Source organism: Trachypithecus francoisi, unplaced genomic scaffold (genome assembly GCF_009764315.1).
Source record: "Trachypithecus francoisi isolate TF-2019V2 unplaced genomic scaffold, Tfra_2.0 Lachesis_group16, whole genome shotgun sequence".
NCBI lineage: Eukaryota > Metazoa > Chordata > Mammalia > Primates > Cercopithecidae > Trachypithecus > Trachypithecus francoisi.
Window position 1 is genome coordinate 32,050,090 of NW_022681461.1, and position 25,076 is coordinate 32,075,165.

Here is a 25,076-nt window from a genome sequence, read left to right on the forward strand (position 1 = left end):
TCTACCCTAGACCAATTGAAAAAGGATCATCAAGGGAAGGGCCTGAGAATCTGTACTTTTAGCAGACATAGTCAGTGATACACATGGATTATACATGTTTGGAAAATGCGTCAAAGAGATAAAGCCAAAAAGACAGGGAGAAAAATCTCATGGAGGAATTATTTGAATGCTTCTGACTAATCAAACAGTAGTTTCTTCCTCTTATGTTTTAGTTTTATTTTATTTGAGACACGGTCTCCCTGTGTCACCCAGGCAGCAGTACAATGGCATGATCACAGCTCACTGCACCTTCACCCTCCAGGGCTCAAGCAATTCTCTTGCCTCAGGCCTCCCTCCACCCCCAGTAGCTGAGTCTATAGGTGCGCACCACCATGTCCAGCTAGTGTTTTGTATTTTTTGTGGGGTTTCGCCATGTTGCCCAGGCTGGTCTTGAACTCCTGAGCTCAAGGGATTTGCCTGCCTCGGCCTCTCAAAGTGTTGGTATTACAGGTGTGAGCCACCACATCCAGCATCCTCTACTTTCTTTAATGCACTCCCTCACTACTGGGGCCTCTAACTAATGTTTCTTCCTCTAGTCTGACTCTATCCCACAACCTAAACGAGTTGTTTTCCATACCACTGTCAGAGTAAAAGAAACTGGATGTCAGGCCTCTGATGACAATCTATCACAAGTTCTTACTATGGTTCATAGGATAAAATCCAAAGCCTTAGCATGACACCCTAGACTCCAACTAACCCAGTCCTTGCCTTTCTTCTTCAGCCTTACTTCACATTGTTAGTCCACTTGAACCCACCCTTGAACCACCCTGAATCCCTTCCATTGCCTTGAATACATGCTGCTCTTTTGCCTTTGTGCCCTCTGCTAACCATGGTTTTCCTTCCCTCTTCCCCTGGTGTATCAGTCAGGTTAACACTAGGTTATGCTGAGGTAACAAAATCTCAGTAGGTGAAGATGACAAAGATTTACTACTCTCTCACCCATTCTGTCAGGGGATGGCAAGTATGTTTTTTTTTTTTTCTAAAGAGCTAGATGGCAAATATTTTAGGCTTTGTGAACAATGTACAGTCTCTGTTGGACACTATGCCTCTTCTCTGTAAAACTCTTTTTAAACGTAAAGATCATTCTTATCTGTAGGCCATACGAAAACAGGTGACTGGCTAGACTTGGCCCATGAGCCCTAGTTTGCTAACCTCTACTCTATGTGAACACTGCTAAAGACACATAGACAGCAGGGAACTACTCACATGGGTAGTTCTAAATGAATCTAATCACTCAGAGACCTGGACTAATGCAACAGCCACCTCTTAAACATTTCTTGTCACCATGCAGACAAAAAGAGAGGGTCTCATATATGCAATTAAATGCTCCAGTCTGAAAGTGGCACCCTGTAACTTAGGCTCACAAATAATTAGCCAAAGTTAGTCTTTCGACCCCATCCAACCATAAGGGGGCCAGGATGTCCAGTTCTACCATGTGTCCAGAAGTAGGGAGAATTCAGATTACTGGGTAAAAATCATGAAAAAAGCTTGGAAACAAACGCTCTGTGAAGCCTTTTCTGATACCCTCATCCTGCAGCCAGAATAGCTGCTTCTTCCTTGCAATCTTATAACACTTGAAGCATCTCTTAATCAGAGTGCTATACATAGAGTACTACAATTGCCCACTTGCCTGCCTCCCCTACCAGATGCTGAGCTTCCTAGATAAGCACTTTTGTATGCCCACTACTTTGCACAGTGCCTGCTAGCCAGGGATGCTCAGTAGGTGTTGCTTCAACAAATAAATGAATGTGGTGGATTGTAGGAGTGAATGGGATTGCCTCTGCATTTACCTGAAGGCATCAGGAATCCAGCAGTGTCAACTTATCTGAACCCAGTTAGTTCAACCATTTCAATCTCCACTTATGATCAATTAGCTCAGTTAGTTCAACCACTTCCATCTCCACTTATCAATTTATCTTTTTAGTTATTAGCTACTTTCTATCATAATCAAATGCATTTCTCCATACAACCTTTTTCTTCTAATAAACAATGCCTTGCAGAGAGCTGGTCTGTGTGGCCACGGAGCACTTTGATATAATGTGGGTTGGTTTTATTTTCAGTTTACAGGCCAAAAGGCGGACACGGAGAGGCACAGTGATTTTTACCAAGTTACATGTCAATCAGAGATGGAGCCAAAAGTTACGCTTTATTTTGAGTCAACAAAAAAGTTACAGGATTGAACAAAGAGCTGCAGCTAAGTTCACCGAAAGTTTATTTATATCCCTTGGAGAATTAGAAAGTACTCACACATGTTTTTCAAAGTCTTATTATACCATATCAATGTATAGCTTGTAGTATACCTATATCTCTGAGAAAAGTGTTAAATCAAGTCTTACAACTGTTTATTAATGCTGCCTCTTTTCGTATTGATTCCACCCATCCCCTCTACTCCTTTCCTCTTGTGTAAAGCGACAGCTCATCAGATGGCATTTCAGAACCCTGAGAATATGAAAGACATCATGCACTAAGGTTTTCCCATCACATCTCAATGCCGTTTGGTGACTAACACCAGCATGCATCTTCACTACTACATGTCATAAAAACAAATGTTAGTTGTTTCACATGCAACCTGTGTGACTGCTGCAGTTTGTATCAACTGTGTAATCACAGGGTGGGCAAAATAGCATTCAAAATGAACTATAGCGCAAGATCCCCTCCATACCTAGAGTTAAGCCCTTTCAGGCTTAGCAGTCACAATCAGGATATCTTTGGTCCCACAGAAACATATCCTGACTTGGAATTTTCCTCTCCTGTGTGTCTCCTGGATATAGTAAGTTCCTAACAAACATCTCCCCTGATTGCTAGCCTTGACAAATTTCCAGAAGAACCAGGGCAAGGAGAAGACAGTGAAGCAGTGCCCACTACTCTTCAGATCACCAACAGAATAGAGTCAGAATATGATATTATTGAAATCTTCCAAGTTTGAATCAAGATAAAAACAACTTTTTAAAAATACCTAAAAACCTTTTATTTAAGAAAGTAAAATCGCTCAATATGCCCTCCCACTCTGGTTAGATGCTTAGCAGACCACAGCAGACAATGCACCTCAACCAGGGCTAAGTGTGCAAGAAAACTGAAGTACACAAAAAGCAAATTATAGACTCAGGTACTGTCAGGCCCAAAAGAAGAATCAATCCTTTCTAGGAGTCTTGCCTTTGCTTCCTTTATTCTTTCCTCGATTCTTGTAATTGAATGTTACAAAGTATATCAAGAGGAATAAACGTATGGGGCCCGTCTCTTCCAAACAAGAAAAGGTTAAGCTTTTAATTACAGGCCCTCAAACTATCATTTTGTGCAATTAGCAATTAACTATAATCGTTGATGAGCAAACGCAAAGCTGCGCTAGCAATTTCCCTTCTCCTTATCCCAGGCTGGGTTATTTTAGTCTTGTTCTATTACAGAGGAGCAGTCACAACCGCCCGCACTCTTTCTTTCAAACACACACTCTCTCACTTAAAGATACATTTAGTTTTTAGGAAAATGGTATCTCAGCGTGCGACTGAGACCAACATCCCAAACCCCACATTTGAGCGCCCCAAACGTTTGGAGTCCCTCAGCTTCATCACTTTCTGAGTGGAGAAAGGAGGCCCGAAGAAGATGCTACCTACCAGCCTCTCTCAGGGGCGCAGGAGAGGGTGGTAGAGAGATGATTGTTGCCCCTGGAAACTGCAAGTACCCCCCAGGTGCACGCCCCGTTAGTGGGGAGGCAGTGGCAATAGCAACGATAGTTGCATCAGCGCTAACTGCTGCTGCTGCTGCTGCATGTTCTACAGGCGGATGCCGGGAGGGTACAGTAATGACTGTAGAGAGCGCACAGCTGCTGCGGCGGCAGGTTCCCTGGATCAGGAAATTAGGACAGGCACCCGGGATTGGAGACAAGGGCGGTGCGCGAGCCAACCAGCGGCCGCCCCGGGCCCCCGTGAGCCCCAGGCGGCCGCGCGGAGCAGCCGGGCCCCTAAAGCAGCCCGGGTGGCGGCGGCGGCCACAGCCACGACCACGGTCACTCATGCACGCACGCTCACACTCGCACACTCCCGGCGCAGGCACCAGGCTGCCCGGCGCGTGTAAGAGGAGCGCGTCGAGGGAAAGGAGGACTGAAGCCGCCGCGCTCCCGCCCGCCCGCCGCGCCTCCCGTTGACCACTCCCCCTCCTGCCCCCTCCCCGCTCCTCACCCCGAGCTCCAGCCGCCGCCGGTGTGGGTGCTCCGCTACCGGCTCCTCTCTGTTCTGTCCTCTCTTCTGCTCTTGGCTCCCCACCCCCTCTCCCTTCCTTCCCCTCCTCTTCCCTCCCCTCCTCTGCAGCGCCTGCATTATTTTCTGCTCGCAGGCTCGGCTTGCACTGCTGCTGCAGCCCGGGGAGGTGGATGGGTGGGTGGGTTGGCTGGTGGGGAGGAGATTGTGCAAGTTGTAGGGGAGGGGGTGCCCTCTTCTTCCCCGCTCCCTTCCCCCCCCAACTCCTTCCCCCTCCTTCTCCCCCTTTCCCCTCCCCGCCCCCACCTTCTTCCTCCTTTCGGAAGGGCTGGTAACTTGTTGTGCGGAGCGAACGGCGGCGGCGGCACCATCCAGGCGGGCACCATGGGCACGTCCGCGCGCTGGGCGCTCTGGCTGCTGCTCGCGCTGTGCTGGGCCCCCCGGGAGAGCGGCGCCACCGGAACCGGTGAGTGAGGACGCGCCCCTCCGCCGGGGGCCGGGACCCAGCCGGGGCACCGGGAGACCCCGAGGCGCAGGTCTCCGTTTGCCCACCCGCCTCCTAGGAGGCGCCTCTCGGCTCTCTCTCGCCTTCTCTCCCTCCCCTCACTGGTGGCGCCTCTGAGCTGTCAGCGCCGCGGCTAAAGGGAACCAGGCTTGGGGAACAGTGGGGTTTGGGGTGTCCTGACACCTCGCCTGAACTAGTCTTCGATCCCTCACACCGCCTCCCCCAAAGCCGCTGCTTTGCCTCGTTTCTCGCCCCCTTGACAGGGGCTGAGGTATGTGGGCTTCTGAGCATTGAACAATGGTTCTGCCTCCTCTGCCAGGCGGAGTGTTAGGAATGAGGTAGAGGGCCGAGACGTGCGCGGCAGCCCGGGGCGCGCCCCTCGAACCTCAGGGAGTGTGGGAGCGGACGGTGGGCGAAGGTGAGGGCCTCCGGGGACGCGGGGCGCCAGGTGCGGGCCGGGGCTCGGAGTCTTCCGGCGGCCGTGAGCGGGCGCACGTTCGGTGGGCGGCAGCCGGGAGGCTCCGCGGAGCCGCGGGCAGTGAGCAATCTGCGCACCCAGACTGCGTCTCCCCCGGCGCGGGGCCGCCTCTCCGGCGTGCGGGGTAGGGGAGGAGCGGGCTTTACGCAGGACTGTCCTCTGGGTGCTTCTCCCCTCCCTTTTCCACGCCTCGGGCGGCATTTGGAAACCTCTCGGGTCTCGTGTAGCTGAATGGGGAGGGGGAGTGGAACGAAGACTTAATTAGGTTAGTTTGCTGATCCTCCTTCCTGTTGACGTTTCCTCGAGAGGAATTGAGTCCTAGGCTAGTGACTGTAATTAGCCTTCATTCTAAACAATAAATCAAAGGAACAGCGCGAGAGCGAGTGTGTGGCCCTGTCTTGTTGAGAAGGGCAGTGGTGACTACTGTCGGGTCCCTAGAGTCTGCCGCAGGGGCTTGGGGGCCCTGCCTGGTCTTCAGCCACGTTCCCACTTGGGGCCTCATAACTTTCCTGGACAAGCGACAGGAAGCCCTTCTAAGAGGACTCAGTCAGAATCCTAGCGCGTCCCAGAAGTAATCTTCAGATGTGACGCCAAGGGGCTTGTCGGCTGCGGGGAATTGGGACTGAAAGCCGCCCCGGCCCGAAACACCCATTCCAGAGTCCCTAGCTCCCGTAGCCAGGTGGCTTAAGGGGCCCTGCCTGCCTGCAGTCACGTGCTCCTGAAGTGAGAGCGAATTTTAAAGTATGTGGTCAAGGAGCCTCTCGGGCAATGCCTGGGGTTTTTACGTCTCCGAATGCCCCTGCCCTTTAGTTGCCACTGTCCGGAGGGTGTGAACTGGGATTGGCCTTTCTGCCCTCTGCGATTGGCTGGCGGTGCGATCACATTTAGGTTGGTCATATGATTCCGCGGACTCCTAAGCGAGCAGCACGGGAAGTGTTACTTTCAATGGAAAGTAAGAGACTCCACAGGCTCCTCAAATGCCTTCCCCTGCCTGGACTCTTTGAAGAGGACGAATGTGTAGTGAACGTGGAATCTGATGTGTAACAAGCCTGAGAGCCTACAAAAGCGCTGCTTACAAGAGTTTTCAAACGCTAGCATTAATCATTAATGGATGAGTAATACTAACGTATTAAACGATTTCTCAGTATAGTGCCATGACATGCATTATGCCTTTTGTAACATTTCAAAACACTAAGGTATACCAGGAGGGACAATTATCCAGGAAGGTGAGAGAAAAGTTTCATTTTTGCTGCATGTCCCTTCCACTAGAGGTTAACTTTACCTTATAGAATGCTAGGAATGCACCTAAACTGACTTGCGTTAGTCAAAGCCAGATATTCACCTTGTATTAGGCAGGTGAGGATCCTCTTTGTCACATGTGAAATATTTGACATGCCAGGAACAATGGGAAAAACAAATTCTTCAAAGGGAAGGAGGCAGATTCTTTCAGAACTGGAGGAAATTTGGGCTGAGGCAGGTATTGACTCTAAACCAATCCCAACTGGCATCTGTCTTAAGTTCAAAGTCCCAGGGCATGTGGGCTCACTTTCTACCCTGTAGCTTCTACCATACCCCATCTCTCCACTGGCACATGGTGCTGTTCCACGGTACTCCTGGACAAGGCAGGTGAGCACTGAGACTCTGGCAAGGAACTTAAAGCTATTGAGAAGTTGGTATACCTGATTGCACAATTCCTGGGGGTTCTAGGACATTTTCCTCCAGCCTGAGTAGTCAGGATTAAAATCTGTGGTATGATGTCTTCTTGAAGGCCAAACTCTAAAAAAACCAAGGTTTTGTGAGAGCTATTCATATATGGCTAGCAACTAGGCTAAGAGTAGAAGGAAACTTCCCTCACCATGAGAAGTGGGTTGGTGTTACTAGTGGTAGTAATAGACCTGGAGGGAACAAACTGGAAGGCATGGAAAGTAAACTTGGCTCATCCAGATAGCACCAATGAAGGTATGACGATAGTAACCCTTATCAAAGCCTGATCACTCATGTGAGCAAGGACTGTGTAAAGGAAGGTCACCAGCCAAGCCCTCCTTGGCAGTAACAGCTTCTTGAAACCTAGTGTAGCTTTGTTCCCTCAATCACCCTCTTGCCCACTTTATGTGGCATTTACCTATAGTGTCTGTCCTGTGTCGTTTTGATTGTTTGCTTTTATGGCCGAAGTCCCCAGATACCTAAAGCATGTATAAAGGTCAAGTAAAGCTGCCAATATTAAGACTTTAGTACAATAGACTGCTATTTAACACAAAATGTTGCTAGCAAAGGTGACAGCCTCCATGCTCAAAAGAAGTGAAGACCTGATCCAAGTGTCTCTACCTGTCATAAAATTGAATAACCATAAACTTGACTTGACTTGAGTAGTTTTATTACAATTTTGGAAGAGGAAAAAAGTTGTTACAAGCCTCTTCTGCTCCAGGAGTGGTAACAAACTGGTGATACTTAACAAGAACTCCTAGAGTAGAACATGACCATAAGATCAAGGGAACAGATAGTACCCAGCCATATGGCTTCGGGTTTTGATCCCAAACCTTGAAGACTTGCCACACAGCATAGAATTCATTTTAAATATCTAGCCCATTTTCTATTTCTCACAGAATGTAAATAAAGTCGTTCTTTTCAGTGCACGGAAAAGTGCTTAAAATGAGGCAGTTGCCTACATGACTTAAAGTAATAATTGCATTCACTTTGGATACTGACTTTCATTTGGAAAACCACCTTCATATACTAGCCTAAGAAATTAATGCATTAAAGGGCTTGATGAGGTCTATAATGATGTTCATCGTAAATGTGCCTGCCTTAGGGAGCTCCTTGTGGTGGCTAATACAACTGCCCTCTCCATGGTTGGTTGATTAAATTCAAAATTGCTTAGTTTGGTCCCTACTAATTAATTAATCTCAAAAGACTGCTTGGACAACAGCATGATAGACTACTTTCAAGGCAAACAGTCCAAAAATACCATCTACTGAGGTTGTGGGCGAGATAGACTTGTTAAGCGGAAGTAAGTAGTCCAGGGACAATTTGGGACAATTTTTTCTGCCACCTAAGAGTTTTGGGCTAGAAAATCTGAGGACTGACAGTTCTTCTGAAGAGTTGGGGCAGAGTCTAACCTAGCTATAGGAGAATCTGGCTTTTAAGTAAAAATCATCTCAATTTTACTCTCTGCATTTTTCAAACTAAATCAGTGTCTCTTTGCCAAGTTCTTCTATTGGCTTGCAACAAAAACTAAACACTTAATACCACTTAGTTAGATACACTAACTGCACTGCAGGAACCAAATGAGATGGCAAATGATAACACAGGTTGAGTGTCCCGTATCTGAAATACTTGAAACCAGAAGGGTTCCACAGATTTTAGATTTTTTCAGATTTTGGGACATTCACACATACATAATAAGGTATCTTGGGGATGGGACCCAAGTCTAAACATGAAATTCATTTATATTTCACATACACCTTATACACATAGCCTGAAGGTAATTTTATAGAATATTTTTAATGATTTTATACAAGAAACAAAGTTTTGACTGCAACTTGTCACATGATGTCAAGTGTGGAATTTCCACTTATGGCATCATGTCAGCACTCAAAGTTTTGGATTTTGGAGCATTTCAGATTGTGGATTAGGGATGTTCAACCTGTATCATAAATTTAGCATATTTTTCCCATTGAGTGAAGTCTCCTAGGAAAGCTTGGCCCAATAGTTTTTGTTTGTTTGTTTGTTTGTTTGTTTTTGAGACAGAGTCTCGCTCTGTCACCCAGGCTGGAGAGCAGTGGTGCTATCTCGGCTCACTGCAAGCTCCACCTCCCGGGTTCACGCTATTCTCCTGCCTCAGCCTCCCGAGTAGCTGGGACTACAGGCGCCCACGACCATGCCCTGCTACTTTTTTTGTATTTTTAGTAGAGACGGGGGGTTTCACCTTGTTAGCCAGGATGGTCTCGATCTCCTGACCTCGTGATCCACCCGGCCTCCCAAAGTGCTGGGATTACAGATGTGAGCCACTGCACCCAGCCCCAGTAGTTATTTTGTGTCTCTAAGCAAGATAATGCCTGCTAGGTCCTGTGAGGGTAAGTGTGGAGATTCTGTTAGAAATGTTGCAATGCTTGCTTAGAGATCCTTTGCCTACTTTGTAGTTTAGAGATGCTGGAAACTATAAGATGGAGCCTCTGGCTAGAACAGCTGATTTTGCCAACTTGGGGGGCATCTGGGTAGCCTTTATGTATATAGACATGGTGATGGGGATGGGGGGATTTGCAATTTGCCAAGCCAGGGACCTAACAAAGCCTTGGCGATAGACAGCATTTGTGATTACATCACATGTCAGAACTTAATAGTTCTCCCACATACTGTGAGTAAACAGGGTTTCTATTTTATAGACTGCCTCTAATCTTTCATTTTCTTAAAGACTTCCCCAGATCTGAGGTATTAACTTATCTATATGTTCACTAAGTAGGTTGCAGATTGCTGCTGGTCATCTTTGTGCATCTTCTTGAAACCACTTGATGTACATCTACTGAGTACCTACCGTATGGCACCAGGCACAGGGACAGTGACCACAGCACAGGTTCCTTCACTCGTGGCACTTAGTCTAGTGGGGGAATCAAAGCAGGAAACAGCTGAAGACCACTTGGAATAGAAACTCTGAAGAGGAGTGAGCAGATCCACTGTTTAAGACTTAATCATAAAAGAGGCAGATAGCAGCTGAAGATTGCTGGAGTTTCCATGTGCTATCTGGGTTCTAGCTTATGAAGTTTCCCTAAAATCACCAAGAACTTAGACTTTAATATGAAAAAGCCAGTAAAAATTCTATCTCTGCAGATAATCCTACAAAAGTGATATGATTCAAGCAACAATGGATTACTGCCAGTATTACGAAAGAGCAGTAAAACATGTCAGAAGTAAAATCTGGGTCTGATATATCAAACTCTTAACCTTACCAGTTAGCTGCTGCTAACTTTCTCAGGTGTCAGAACCTCTCTTTTCACATGGAAATGAAGCCAACACACCCAAAGGGACACACTCATTCTGACAGACAAGTGTGTGAAAATGCACTGTTTTTAAATGATAAATTGCAACAAAGAGGCCGGGCGTGATGGCTCACACCTGTAATCCCCGTGCTTTGGGATGCCGAGGTGGGCGGATCATGAGGTCAGGAGTTCGAGACCTGCCTGGCCAACATAGTGAAAGCCCATCTCTACTAAAAATACAAAAAAAATGAGCGGCGTGTGGTGGCACGCACCTGTAATCCCAGCTACTCAGGAGGCTGAGGCAGGAGAATCACTTGAACCCGGGAGGTAGAGGTTGCAGTGAGTTGAAATCGCGCCACTGTAGTCCAGCCTGGGCTACAGTGCGAGACTCTGTCTCAAAAAAAGAAAAAAAAATGTTACAAAGATGAGGTGAAGGTACCCTCATAGGTATAGGGAACAGGGACCTTTATAACCTCGAGTGTTTCAAAGTATTCTAGCTAGTAAAACAACCAGTCACACTTGGTTTCAAGTTCTGAAAAGCTGGGGAAAATGTTATTGACAAAAGTTTTTAGTTGAGACCAGCTTTATTAGTAAACTAATAAATCAACTCATGCACCCAAGACTACCAACTAGTGCCTAGAGAATGTAGGATGTCACGCACCAGGTCCTGAGTTACAAATGTAAATTGCAGGCCATGCCTTAGGAGATCTCTGTGTCTAAAGGTAAAAAATGGTAGCTGAACTCATCTCCTTGTGTGATGGCTCTGTGACAGGGACTATTATGAGAAAGCAGTCAGACCATAACTAGTTTTTCCAAAAAAGGCATTGAGACCTCATTCAAGAATACAATCTGAGCCCACTCCTGGTGAATGGGTGGACAAGGGCAACATGAACAAACTGAGACAAAGCAGCCATGAGGAAGGGCAAAGCCATGGGGAAGTGAGTGGGCCCCCTTCGAGCTGTTGGCTCAGCCTGTATAGCAGATGGTGGGTGGTGACCAGTAGGGAAAAGTCTGAGGAAATTAGTAGGGAACTTAATCCTAGAGATAGTGGTAAGCCGAGAAATGACCCCATTCTTGGCTATTCTAGGTTGCTTGAATCACTAGGTTGCTTGATATGGGTAGAGAATGTGGCAGCCTGGAGGCAAAGGAACAAGAGATTTAACTTTAGATCAGTTGAGAGAGGAGGGCTTGGGCATGGACACGGTTTGATGGCCAAATATCAGGGAAGAATTTGGGCTTATTTCTGGAGTACTGATTTAGAGTAAATAATGGGGCCAATCAAAGATAGACCACACAGGGAGGGAAGGATAGACTTTAGAAGAACCTCTGCCTAGTAAGACACCCAAATAAATTTTTTCTACAAAATAGTTTTGAGGGCTTTACTCAGGTGTTACTATCATGTGTGTTGTAAAAGAGGTATTTATCTCCTGTCCTCCTGTGATGAACTTTAGGCCTTATGAGGGTGTTATTAGTAGATGTTACAACCCTGAAAATGAAAGAGCCACTTACATTATGGGTAGAATCTGTAGCTTCTTAACCTTAGTGCAGTGGTTCTCAAAGTGTGGACCGAAATTGGCAACATTAATTCAATATTAATTGAGTTCATGTGTCAACATTGACTCATTAGAAATGCAAACTTAGGCCCTGTTCTAGACCTACTGAATCAGAATCCAGGCTGGGGCCCAGCATTCTGTGTTTTAACAAGCCTTCCTGGGGATTCTGATGCACACGGGAGCTTGAGAACGACTGACTTAGTTTACCACTCACAGAAGCTAACGATTTTCAAGGTATATCAGATGGAGGGCCTTTCCTCTGACTTGAACCCTAGACAAGAAAAGCAAGAGCTGTAATCCTTTTAGAAGACTTGCTGAGGAATTCTAGCAGCATTTTTAAAAACTTAGAATGGGGAAGGAAAGCAGGCCTCCATCTCAACAACAAGGCTCAATCTAAATTGATGCTTAGTAACGCAGTATCTGGAGCCAGTGCCTGGATTCAACTCTTAGCTCTGCAAAGGGCGATCTGGGACAAGTGACTGTACTTTCCTTCTCTAGCAGGTTTCCTGATCTGTAAAAGAGGAATAATAGGGCCAACCATGCAGGATTAAGAATTTTAAAAGCTAAGAGATGTGAAGTCTTAGGGTGGTGTTTGACCAATAACAAAAACGATTCAGTTATATCCATGATTCTTAAGATCAATTTGATGTAAATGAAAAAGCTGACAATTGAACTGTAAAATGCACTTATTTCCGTGACTCAGAAGAATTAGCCTACATATTCACCACTTTTTAGTGGCCCCCAACTTTTTTTTTTTTTTTTTTTTGAGGTAGAGTTTCACTCTTGTTGCCCAGGCTGGAGTGCAGTGGCACTATCTCAGCTCACTGCAACCTCTACCTCCCAGGTTCAAACAGTTCTCCTGCCTCAACCTCCCAGCTGAGATTACAGGTGTGTGCCACCATGCCTGGCTAGTTTTTGTATTTTTAGCAGAGACAGGGTTTCACCATGTTGACCAGGCTGGTCTTGAACTCCTGACCTGAGGTGATCTGCCTGCCTCAGCCTCCCAAAGTGCTGGGATTACAGGCATGAGCCACTGTGCCTGGCCCAAACTGGTTCTTACAATGTTTCAGAGGCTGACTTTAAGGGGAGAATACAACCTTTGTGCTTGACAACTCAGAACATTTCCCTTAACACCTGTTGTGGTACTTTGCCTCTTACAAACCCTTCTCCCCATAGGAAAACTTTTTTGCTGACTCAGAAATTTGCTTGTCCTGAAAGGAGTTTTAGCTTACAAATAGAAACACTGGCATTAAAGTGGCAGGCAGTAGAAGTGAACTAGACTAAAAATAAATGCCCTTCGTGGCCCCAGAAGTGCCAGAACAAATGGACTGAAGGAATTCCAGCAAATAACACCCATATGCTCAAACAATGAGTAAGGGCATGAGAGAATTAAATGCTTGGCCCCGGTGGCCCCAGCAGTGTGGCAGCATGAGCCTCTATGCAGGTTGAAGTACATTCTGAGCCTGGTACCAGAGCCACTTGCTCTATATTCTGGGCATGCATGTTGGAGTGCTCCTGCCAGGGTGCTCAGAGCCCCATAGGGAGATTTGTAGTCCATCTGGAAGGCTTGGTATTTACCCAAAGGCCTATGCAGTTTTTTACTGAAGCTTATGTATTGTTCTTCCAAGTCAACCCCTGCAGGGAAAATTAGACAATGGCAGGCTGGCTTCTATATGCATTAAAAACCCTGCGTTTCTCTCTAGGACATTGGTCTAGACAAGGAATTTATGAAAAAGATCTCAAAAGCTTAGGCCACAAAAACAAAATAGAGAAATGGGTCTTAATTAAACTAAAAAGCTTCTGCACAGCAAAAGAAATAATCAACAAAGTGAAGAATAACCTGCCGAATGGGAGAAAATATTTACAAACTATTATCTGACAGGAGACTAATATCCAGAATATACAAACTCAAGAGGGGGAAAAAAATCCCATTAAAAAGTGGACAAAGGACATGAATAGACATTTCTCAAAAGAGGACATAAAAATAACCAACAGATACATGAAAAATTCGTTACCATTACTAATCATCGGAGAAACACAAACCAAAACCACAATGACATATGTTATACCAGTCACAATGGCTATTACTAAAAAGACAAAATACAACAGATGTTGCTGAGGATATGGAGAAAAGGGAAAATCATGCCATTTGCAGCAGCATGGGGATGGAATTGGAGGTCATTATGCTAAGGGAAATAAGCCAGGCACAGCAAGACAAATATCTTATGTTCTCACTCATGTGGGGAAGCTAAAATATTTCATTCCATGGAGGTAGACGGTAGAAAGATGACAGAGACTCAGAAGTCGGGGGAAAGGGAGGGCAGATGAAAAGCAGGTAAAAGAATACAGATATATACTGTATACAGATATACAGTAAGATAGAAGAAACAACATCAACGACTGTAACAAAAATGTACTCGCATCATGGACACCCTAAATCCTCGGATTTCATCAGTATGCATTCATTACATACATGTAACAAAATTTTACATGTACCCCATAAATTTATACAAACAGCACCAAGAAGAACCCTGAGTTTCTTGGAGCCAGTGAACTGCCAATGTGTCTGTGTAGCAATGTTAACTATTTAGAGAAGCAAGGCTCCCAGGAAAATAGGTGCCTTGAAGTGTGCTTAGTCTGATTCCATCTATGTAAGCGATAGTAAAGGTGAGAATTTTTTTGACGCTCCAGGAATTCATGCATTACAAATTTAAATAGCCACATAAGTGAGTAGGTACAAGTGACTTCCAACCTCCTCACCCAAAGGAGTAGAGATATTCTAAGTATTAGAGCTGGAAGAAAACCTATACAATTTCTTAATAGAACCCTTTTCAAATTCTTCCAACAAAATCCAACATTCAAAAGAAAGTGTTGGTAGAGGCAGAGGTGGAACACACAGGGCATGGCCTTTGCCTCCACTTCAACCGCCCCTTAACCTAAGGCATTCTTGTGAAACCTCATGGCTTTGAGGAACCCACTAACAATTGCATTTTACCCCAACTTCTCACCTGTCTGAGCCGAAGTGCCTAGCACTTCTACTTCCAAGGTATTTTTTGAGGTGTCATCTGCTTTAGCTTAGCCCTAAGAATTAAAAGAACCTCGAGCGTAGATGATTTCAAGCTCAACTTGTTCCCTTTATGAAAGTATAATACTGAATTTGAGACTTAACTTTCATGGATGGGAATAGACTGCAGGTCCACAATCCTGTAATCCCCAAAGCTTTGGAAACCAAAAGCTTCTTAACTCATTTGGTGCTTTCAGTTCTCCTAGAGCTCTGCACAGCAGCAGTCCCAGCTGAGTCCCAGAGGTGGAAAGGTAGAACCTTTTAAAAACTTGAACAGAAAACTTAACAGTGTTCCAGTCAGTGGCTAAGGGCTCGGCATTCGATTTAGTGTCTGGACTCACCCTCTCTGTGGGAAGCAGAGAATTAAACAGAACTAGGGAGCACTTTCTGCCCAGTAGCAGTCCCTCAAAACAAAGTGCTTAGGAAACGAAGAGGCATAGCCATAACGCTTAAGGTCTTTATTTGCCTCTCTTTAAAGAATCCTTTATAAAGCCAGCTTGTCTTCCCACCCCCACCCCAATGTCATTCTTTTAAACAAGCAGGGACATTTTAGTAGCACACTGTACTACTAATGCCTATTGCTACTTCTCCTTATTGGAGTGTGTGTGTGTTGTGGTTGACAGAGGGTAAAACACAGCTTTATGATGATCAGGCAGAAGCTTGAGTAAAGTGGAAATATCTGGGATAAGAAAAGCTAGAAATTAAACTCCTTTTTGGCTTCAGATATTTTCTTAGTAGAAAATGCTGATGCCTGTCCTGAGTCTGCTCAATATAGACTCTTGGAGCAGAGCTGCTAGGATTTTAGTAGAGTTTATTACTGTCAATAGCTTGTATATTACAACTAAATTCAGAGACCCTCTTTAAGGCAGTAGTAGAGTAAATATCAGCCTTGGGATGCTGTATACCCATATTTAATCCCAGACCACTCTAAGTGCCTGTGAAATCTGTAGCTTCAAACTCATTTTTAAGGAGGTTGTCTTCCAGGTGCCTTAACCCTGAGGTGGGAAACTATCATTTGACATTGACCTTTAAGTTCCTATTCAAATCTGATTACAAGGTTCCCATTTTGACACTGTAGGTATCAATGTCAATGTTTTTGTCTCATTTTGACTTAACCTTTGGTAACTAAAACCTTAAGAAAAAAAAATCAAAGGCTTTCAACCTTTACTGTATCCTGACTCCAACCTGACTGTTCTTTCCAAGTATATTTATACCTATGTTCTCAGACTACAAATCGTTCTTTTTCTGATTACTCAAGGTAGAGTCTTACCACCTTCACAGTCCCCAAAGGTAGTAAGGTTATATAGAACTACAAGACATGTACCCTCAGCATTGAGAATATTGCAGACATATTAAGAATCCAGTGGCAATGAAGGAAGAGGGGAGAGGCACCAGGTACGTCATATTTGGTTTTGCAGTATAAAACCGCGCAGGTGATGCTTCCTGACAACAATCTCTACCCTCCTCTAGCTCCCCTTCTAAATCCCTAGTATATTACAACCCATAAAACATGTGAGGAAAGAAAACGTATTATGAAATGAAGGTAGGAAACCATTCTGCTTTGTAGCTGGGTCCTAGCTTAATTAGACTCATGGGAGCAGAGTGATAGATGCAGTTTTAAAAGCAAGATATTTAATACCCAAGGAAGTAACCACACCCATATGGTCATCTTGATTTGGGTCAAATTTTAATCTCCCTGGGAAGAGCCACAAAGCACAGAATGCTCCCAGACAGCAGGGAGTAGCTGACACTAGGGAGACCAACTAGGGTATTGTGCACATAACACAAGAGTTCCAGTCTGTGCTTGTCTCTGTAATATCAGTTCTTATGCCAGCGTGCCACAGCTGCAAATGCTGAAAGGTGGCAGGAAATCGGAAGGCCTTCTGCTTGGAAACCCTCCCTAAGTAGTCTGCGTGAACTATATGATTCCACTGTTTTTCTCAAATATTTGCAGTATATTTGCTTTAAGCGGCCACATCTGTGCCTTTTATCGTAAAGCAATCACATCCGCCAGAAGGACAGAACTGCTAATGATAGGAAACACCTGAACATCAGCTGGCCTGTGCCGGGCAAAAAAACCAACTGTCCCAATTACAAGTCTTAGTTCACACCATTGTGTGCATTAAATATCCATACATTAAGCATAGAAGAACAGATTCAGAGAAATAGAATCTACATCTTCAGCTCCACCTCACTTTTCTTTCTTCTCGTCTTTAAATGACGACTGATCTTCCTTTCCCTCTTAATTATACTTTCTTGTTGCTTTTTATCTTGGAGCTGTTTTGTAAACCTGTTTTCCAATTAGACCTCAGTTTCTAAGAGGAGGAATCATGTATTCAGTCTCTATTTCTACCCTATTCTTTTTTTTTTTTCTTTGAAAGCAATTTATTTCTCATTACAAAATACAGGTGAGGAGCACCAGCGATGCCTGTAACCCCTTGGTTGCGCATCTTCCCAGTCTATTTCTGCTTCTAGAAATACCCTGTGCACAACAGCAAGCTCATGCTGTTCCCAAGTGCTTGCACATTCTAACAGCTGCAGAGTATATGACCAGGTGGAAAGTCCAACAGATGCCCCACTCACAAGGTAGGGCCCTCCAGCCCGTCTTCTGACTCCCTTTTGCTAACAGTAACTGGTTGCTCTTCCTATTGGTCATAGATAAATGGCAGCTGCACAATTCTCTGCTTTCACGCAACCTCGGGAGGCAGTGACTAAGACCCTTTCCTTGCTCCCAGCTTTCTATGTCCCCGGCCGCCTGTGGCACCTGGACTACTGCTGCCCCTGGGTCCCGCACATTCCAGGGTGACGATGGAGGAAGGGCAGGCCACACATGAGGAGTTAACAGTCTTTATTGGGCTCAGACCAGGAGTCCGTGGGTCTTGAGGACCTGTGTGTATTTGTCAATCTTCTTCTCCACGTTCTTCTCGGCCTGTTTCCGTAGCCTCATGAGCTGTTTCTTCTTCCGGTAGTGGATCTTGGCTTTCTCTTTCCTCTTCTCCTCCAGGGTGGCTGTCACTGCCTGGTACTTCCAGCCAACCTCGTGAGCCAGGCGCCCCAAATAGGCAAACTTGCTTGTAGGCTTCAGACGCACGACCTTGAGGGCAGCAGGAAACACCATCCACTTTTTCTTGTCGTAGGACGGTGGGATGCCGTCAAACACCTTGAGGCGGTCCAGGGCAACCTGGCCTCGCTTGGTCTTGTGAGGCAGCGTGCCTCGCACGGTCCGCCAGAAGATGCGGCTGGGGGCCCGGAAGTGGTAGCGGCTCCGGGAAGGGTTGGTGTTCATCCGCTTGCGGAGGAAAGCCAGGTACTTCAACTTGTTTCTGTAGAAATTGCCAGAAATGTTGATGCCTTCGCAGTGTACGATCACCACCTTCCGGCCCAGCAGTACCTGTTTAACCATGATGGCCGCCAGGCGGCCCAGGAGATGGCCTCGACCATCGAGCACCAGGACCTGCACCTCCGCCATCTTCGGCAGCCGCCTGGGAAACTCCTACCCTATTCTTGTTGCTCCTTCTAAATCTTCTTCACTGTGCTTGTAATAGAAAAACATCATTAATGGATAATAGTATGGATGTGGACAAGAAATGCCATTAAAGGATTAGGACTTGGCTGATTATAGCCACACATGTAGTTTCAACAAATGAGAAAAATGAGTCCAGAGGCAGAGATGATGCCCCTTGTGGTCTCTGGGCAATCTGGATTCTTTCTATTTTGGTCTGGTTCCATTTGCCCGAGATCACTATTCCAGCCACTATGCCCAATTTTCAGGTACCAGAAATGAATAGATGGAAAGAAAATGGATCCTCTGTCCTCTTAAGGACGTTTCCTAAAGTTGTATATACCATTTCAGTTTACATTCCATTAGTCAGAATGTAGTCACTTGGCTGTACCTCACTAAGAAACAGGCTGGGAAATCTAGTATTTAGTCTTAGGATGGACCCAGCTAAGAACGCAATTACTGTCAGTCACTGGCTGAAGATTCATCCTACTCTGGCCCTTAGGATGTTACAGCCTGTCGAGACTGCAGTATCCTTCTTAGAAGGTCCCCATCCATGGGTATTAGGTATCTTAAATCTATAACCAATCCTTGCTTTGCTGAGTGTTCCATTCTTATTCCAGGGAGAAAAGCCAAATGTGAACCCTCCCAATTCCAGTGCACGAATGGTCGCTGTATTACGCTGTTGTGGAAATGTGATGGGGATGAAGACTGTGTTGATGGCAGTGATGAAAAGAACTGTGGTAAGTAAAGACTTTGATGACTTATGCATTTTGTTAAAATATGATGTTAATCTGCAAACGTATTGAGATTCTGAAAATAAAATCACTTCTAACAGTTGCTTTGAAAGAGTCTAAAGAATCTGTACTTCTCTGTGTAAAGGAATAAAATTGAATCTTTGACATGGGGTTATCAACTTGAGAATGGAATAAGGTGATGTGCCATTTAAATGACAAGACTTAATTTATCTTAGATCAGACAAACGTGGAATAGGAATCTGGGAGAAGGAAGAAGAGGACCAGAAATAGAGACAAACAGAAGATTGCTTAGAAAGGACTGTTTTCTTTCCCCTTTTGATTTTCAAATAGCTCTAATCCTAGAAAAGAAGGCAAGCCATGGACATGAGAAAATCCCATAAAGTTTCAGGGGGTTAATTAACCCCTGACATAGAAACTACAAGCCAGCACAGATCAAAGATCAGATAAGGATTCTTTTTTAATTCTCTGCCTACAATAGTTGCTAATTCTAAAGCATTAGCAGAGCGGAAGACATTCTCTCCCCAAGAGAATGGGGATACAGTGTCACATCCATCAATCAGCATCTATCAAAAGATCATTGTGAGAAATGCCTATGTATGCAATCTATACAACCTCATGTCAAGCCAAAACAGCTGAGAACTGCATGGCAAGATCACATTTAGATACCATGAATACATGCTGAAGTTTGCTCTAGGATCCTTTTGTTCCATGTGGTAAACATTCTGAAACAATATTCTATGTGAATATTGGTGCTAACATTGTCATTTATCTTTTAAAAGATGTTATATAAAGATGTTCACTATACAAGGTAGAAATACAGAAGAAAAGTAGAGACTAAATATAGGTCTCACCAACTGACACCTTGTTACGCCCTTACCTACTTCTTCATGCATCATTACTAAAAGGCTATACAGTGTGCATCATGGCAGACCTTGTTCTACACCTGTTCGCTCTGAGCAGTATCACAGGTGTTTTTATGCCAATGTGTAGAGCAGATCAGCAGCTCCTTTGGAAGCATAAGAAAGTCAATTCTACAGTCTCAGGGAAGAAACTTACATCCAGTCGTAGGACCAAGAATAGTTCTCCTGTGCAACACTTTCCCATCATTTGCATTTTAACACTAAGATTTTAATCTATTCCACAAGACATTGAGTCTCATGCTATTTCTGGGTTACCTAGGTAATTTAGTTCCCTCACTAAATATCTCCCTAGAGAGTCCTCACTCTTGTCAACTATTTTCCCGTTGTAAGTTGCAATTTTTTTTCTCTATTCTAAACTATATATTTGGCAAAACCCATTGCTTGTTCTTAAAAAGCAATTATTCTCTTTATATTACAAAAGTCTTCTTTTACCATCTGACTCAGTAGGAACTAACCTGGGTCAACTTGGGATTTTTCTAAAATAGTCTTGTATAAGTACTCTCTACTAGCCACATGGTAGGACAGTTTGGAAAAGAAAAGGAGGTAGATATATATCTAATCAAGATCATTTGAGGTAGGAAAAATTGTATTCGTACCCACAATTTGTTTCTACTTCCCATGTGTGACAGTAGAGAAAGAAAATGGAAGCATTACAATCAGGGAAGTTCTGAGTGCTTACTTTGTTTCTCTATGGAAGAGGAAAGCTGTAGAATTACTTAAAACTTCCAAAGCTACCTCCTATTTTTGGTCTAATCTCTTAATATGGAACTTGGTTATAATATTTAGCATGGTTCTTTATTTCCAGTATGTCAGTAGGCATAGTCAACTTAACTTTAGATTCTCTAAGCCATGTGCTTCTGTTGGTCTCATTAACTCATTCTTTTAGAGTGTTAGGCTGAGCTAATTAATCAGCAACCTAAGTACTCTAAATATGTAACTGCTAATTCTCTTCCTCTGTAGCACATCTAAATTTTTACTTGTGTCTCAAGGCCCAGTTCAAATATCCTTTCTTTACCCTCCCAGTCTATGCTCCAGATGAAGACAGATAACCCTACAGCAATTTGTCTCTGTTTATCTTTTGCTCAAACACTGTGGTATACAGCCAATCTTTCACATCCTCATTATGTTTTCTAAGACTTAAAATCATGGGGGGCCAGGTGCAGTGGCTCATGCCTGTAATCCCAGCACTTTGGGAGGCCGAGGCGGGTGGATCATGAGATCAGGAGATTGAAACCATCCTGGCTAACACAGTGAAACCCTGTCTCTACTAAAAATACAAAAAAAAATTAGCTGGGCATGGTGTAGCCCCAGCCGGGCACCTGTAGTCCCAGCTACTCGGGAGGCTGGGGGAGGAGAATGGCATGAACCCGGGAAGGCAGAGCTTGCAGTGAGCCGAGATCGTGCCACTGCCCTCCAGCCTGGGCGACAGAACGAGACTCCGTCTCAAAAAAACCTGCCAGGAGCAGTAGCTCATGCCTGTAATCCCAGCACTTTGGGAGGCTGAGGCGGACAGATCACGAGGTCAGGAGATTGAGACCATCCTGGCTAACACGGTGAAACCCTGTCTCTACTAAAAATACAAAATATTAGCCAGGCGTGGTGGCAGGCACCTGTAGTCCCAGCTACTCGGGAGGCTGAGGCAGGAGAATGGCTGAGGCAGGAGAATGGCCTCTGCAAGGAGGCAGAGCTTGCACGGAGGCAGAGCTTGCAGTGAGCCGAGATCACACCACTGCACTCCAGCCTGAGTGACAGAGCGAGACTCTGTCTCAAAAAAAATAAATAAATAAAATAAATAAATTAAATAAATAAATAACTAAATAAATCATGGGTCTCTTTACAGCAATTTCACTACTCCCTCTTTTGCAACTTCCAAAGAATATCACAGGTTGAATTACAGCAACTAACCCTGCAGACCCTCTGACTTCTTCCTCCATGCTCAGGAGAACATGGGCCTTGAATAGCACTTAATTCATTAACACTAGTGTTTGAGTTTTTCAGTGATTTTAGAAACAGACATGAATCTAAAGCTAGCATGGCTAGTCTTGTTTCCTTGGTTATGTAATTCAAGGAGATAATCTTTTTTAGATCATCATAATTTGCCAACCCATCTTGAGTTCTAGAAATTAACTGTAATCACTGTCTCTCCCCTTTATAATATCTTACACTGAACCAGAGTGGTCCAAGGGCAAACTCTAAACTCTGAGAGTTCTACTTACTTTAAGCCAGTGATTTGGGAAACAGTCCCTTTCAAATGTTCATCAAATTGTGAATTTTTCCCTTATTTATCTTCACAGAATATATGTTATAGAGGAATGTTTTAAAATAGAAATTTGGGTAGAAGTTATAAGCATATAGGCAAGAAAGAATATAATCTAAGAAAGATAAGCTTAGGGTATCTTGTGTGGCTACTTTATATCAAGATTCATCCTACTCTGTGATTCCTTCATGGGTAGGGTAATCAAGCTGCCCAATTTGCTTAGGACAGCCCTGGTTTATACTTATCTTCTGGATTAATTAACAGTGTCCCCTTTCTGCTGAGACTGTCCAATTTTGGACAAAAATTTGCATGGTAACCCTATGTATAGGGGAAAGACCTACCCCAGCAAGAATTAGCAGCAGAATCAATTCCTTTCCTTAGGCTATTTTAACATTAGCAGTCAGTTATGGGTATTAGCACTGACAGCTTCAGTGACTTTTAGCTGATTGATGTTAGCCTACCCCTTGGCTAGAAAGGCTAAAATCATCTCTCCCTTGAATTCTAAATACAACATCTCTTGTTACACTGATTGAGTTCTCTCCCCTTTCTACCTGATGAGTTCCTTTGCCCCTGTAGACCAGTATGGGTGACAATATTCAGTACTGGGGTTTGGCCTTCATTCTCCACACTAAACACATATGTTGTTAAGGGATGCCCCTTGAACAGTGTCTTAGTCAGCTCAGACTGCTCTCACAAAAACACCATAGATGGGTGGCTGAAACAACAGAAATTTATTTCTCATAGTTATGGAGGCTGAGAAGTCCAAGATCAAGGTGCCAGCAGATCTGGTATCGGGTGAGAGCTGTCTTTCCGATTTGCAGATGACCATCTTCTCACTGTGTCCTTACATAGTAGATTACAAAGAGAGAGAGAAAGCAAGTGCTCTGGTTTCTTTTTATAAGGGTGCTAATCCCATTCATGGGGACTCCACCCTCATGACTTAATTACCTCCCAGAGGCCCTACTTCCTAATAACATCATATTGGGGGTTAGGATTTCAACACATGAATTTTGGGTGGAAACAAACACTTCAGTCCCCAGCAAACAGTTCTACTATGATCCAGTCAGAAGAGGGAATGTTTAGCTGTTAAATGTATGAAGTACTTGAATGACTTGGAAGAAATACATGTAGAAAATGAAAGTGTTACTTAATCTCAACATTATACAATAGGCAGGAAGTTAAATGTAAGATATCTCCGAGTCGTAAGATAATGGGCAACTTCTATCTGACCTTGACTTCAGTTTCCTCCAAGTCTCTCAAATGAGCATCTTCCTTCTCTGAAAAAAAAATAATAATTTTTCTGAAGTTTCCCCCTGGATATTGGCAATTGAGTGCCCATTGACTCAGCTTTTTTAAGAGCAAAACATGCCAAAATGCAGTGTGAGCCCTCATGTGAAGCTAGGGCTGTGGGTAAGTGACTTTAACCCTTCAAATAAACATTTGTAGTAAAGAAGACGTGTGCTGAATCTGACTTCGTGTGCAACAATGGCCAGTGTGTTCCAAACCGATGGAAGTGTGATGGAGATCCTGACTGTGAAGATGGTTCAGATGAAAGCCCAGAACAGTGCCGTGAGTGTAACTTGCTTTGGCCTTGAACTTTCCTAAGTTGTTCGGTGTCTCACATTTCTAAGTATTGCTTAATTTACTACTTGGTATTCAGTTTTCTTTGCCCACCTTAAAGTTTAGGTCAATTGACTCCAAAGTCAGTAAAATCATTACCAGTTTATCAGCCTCCTTTAAAGAATGTTCTCCCTGGTCCAACAAGACTACATTCTCTTGGGTAGCTTCACTATTGAATACTTAAAACTGAAGTCAGCAGATTCAATCAAGAACTCCTTGACTAGGTGCATAGATTTCAAATGTTTGATTATAATGACTCTGAGCAGATGGTACTCTGGTCCTGGAAGCTAAGTCAAGAAGTGAGGGTTCCCTATGGGCCAAGCATAAGCTTTTAGAAGCACAGCTTCTCATACTATTAAAAAGCTATTACTGAAGAGGTAAGGTAGCTAGTAATTGGGTGAATAGTGACTTCTGACACACATGTAACCTAAAGTTACTAAAATGGAAATCTTACAGCTTATTCTTAAATAAGATAAACTTCATAGGTATGCAAGTGTATACCTGTGTCCTTAGGAAACAGTCTATGAGACCATAAAAAATGATGGTTTGGGATCATATAAATTGAGATCACATGAATGTCAAGGAGAAGAAAGTCTTAGAGTTTATTTTTGAGTCAGTAGAGGCCTGCACTGGTAGAAGCACTAAAGAAGGACTAACATGAACAAAAGTTAGGTCTAAAATGTGATTATGAAAGAAAATCAAATGGAAAGGAAGATAAGGGTGTTACTTTCAATTTTCTAGATAAGTTGAGGGGAGTAATATTGGTCAAGACAAGTGAGTTCAAGGCCTGCGAGCTAAAGACAGGTTGTGTAAAGATTCAGCCTCAAGTTTTAGTGGAGAATGACCTCGTCAAGTCAAGCATTAGGGCATGCTTCTACTTTGCAAGATGTCAATTTAAAGGAGGTTGTGAAGGAGGCCTGTAAAGGAATCTAGGCAAAAGAAGATTTCCTAGGTGTTTGACCATCTGACTTTTCATGCATTTGAGATTAGATGACAATATCTGGGTGTGTCCACTTGATATACAACAGATAAATAGTGGTCTAGGAGCAGCCCAGCCAGTAAACTTCACCATGCCAAGTAAAACAAAAGCCAGAACTGAGCACGCCATGGGACCTTGAAGGAGTGACGTGGTCAAGGCTGTCAGGTACACTGCCAGGTAGCATAGGTTGGCACAGCTTCTAAGGAATGGAGCTGATGAAAGAGCTCCCCAGGCTTCAGCC

The 25,076-nt window shown here is 44.1% G+C and overlaps 2 protein-coding genes and 1 long non-coding RNA gene across 6 annotated transcripts in view; 1 reads left to right on the top strand and 2 right to left on the bottom strand.

Moving 5' to 3' along the window:
* The window catches only part of LOC117098522, a 100,691-nt gene extending 96,397 nt beyond the window's left edge, over positions 1-4,294 (bottom strand). The window contains exon 1 of the long non-coding RNA XR_004443443.1: positions 4,212-4,294. This is a non-coding gene — a long non-coding RNA (uncharacterized LOC117098522). The remainder of the gene's footprint in view (positions 1-4,211) is intronic.
* Positions 4,029-25,076, top strand: part of VLDLR (very low density lipoprotein receptor) — a 34,249-nt gene continuing 13,201 nt past the window's right edge. For 2 of the 4 annotated variants that reach the window (XM_033237204.1, XM_033237205.1), the window contains exons 1-3: positions 4,554-4,695; positions 18,925-19,044; positions 23,683-23,805. In XM_033237204.1, the coding sequence (XP_033093095.1) occupies positions 4,614-4,695; positions 18,925-19,044; positions 23,683-23,805 (325 nt within the window). In that variant the 5' untranslated portion in view covers positions 4,554-4,613. Of the gene's footprint in view, positions 4,696-18,924; positions 19,045-23,682; positions 23,806-25,076 lie in introns of all 4 variants that reach the window. The other 2 variants (XM_033237203.1, XM_033237202.1) reach the window with 2 other exon arrangements.
* On the bottom strand, positions 17,634-18,294 carry LOC117098521 (60S ribosomal protein L13a-like). The gene has a single exon (XM_033237209.1). It carries the CDS (start codon positions 18,269-18,271, stop codon positions 17,660-17,662), a length of 612 nt encoding a protein of 203 aa, XP_033093100.1. The 5' UTR covers positions 18,272-18,294; the 3' UTR covers positions 17,634-17,659.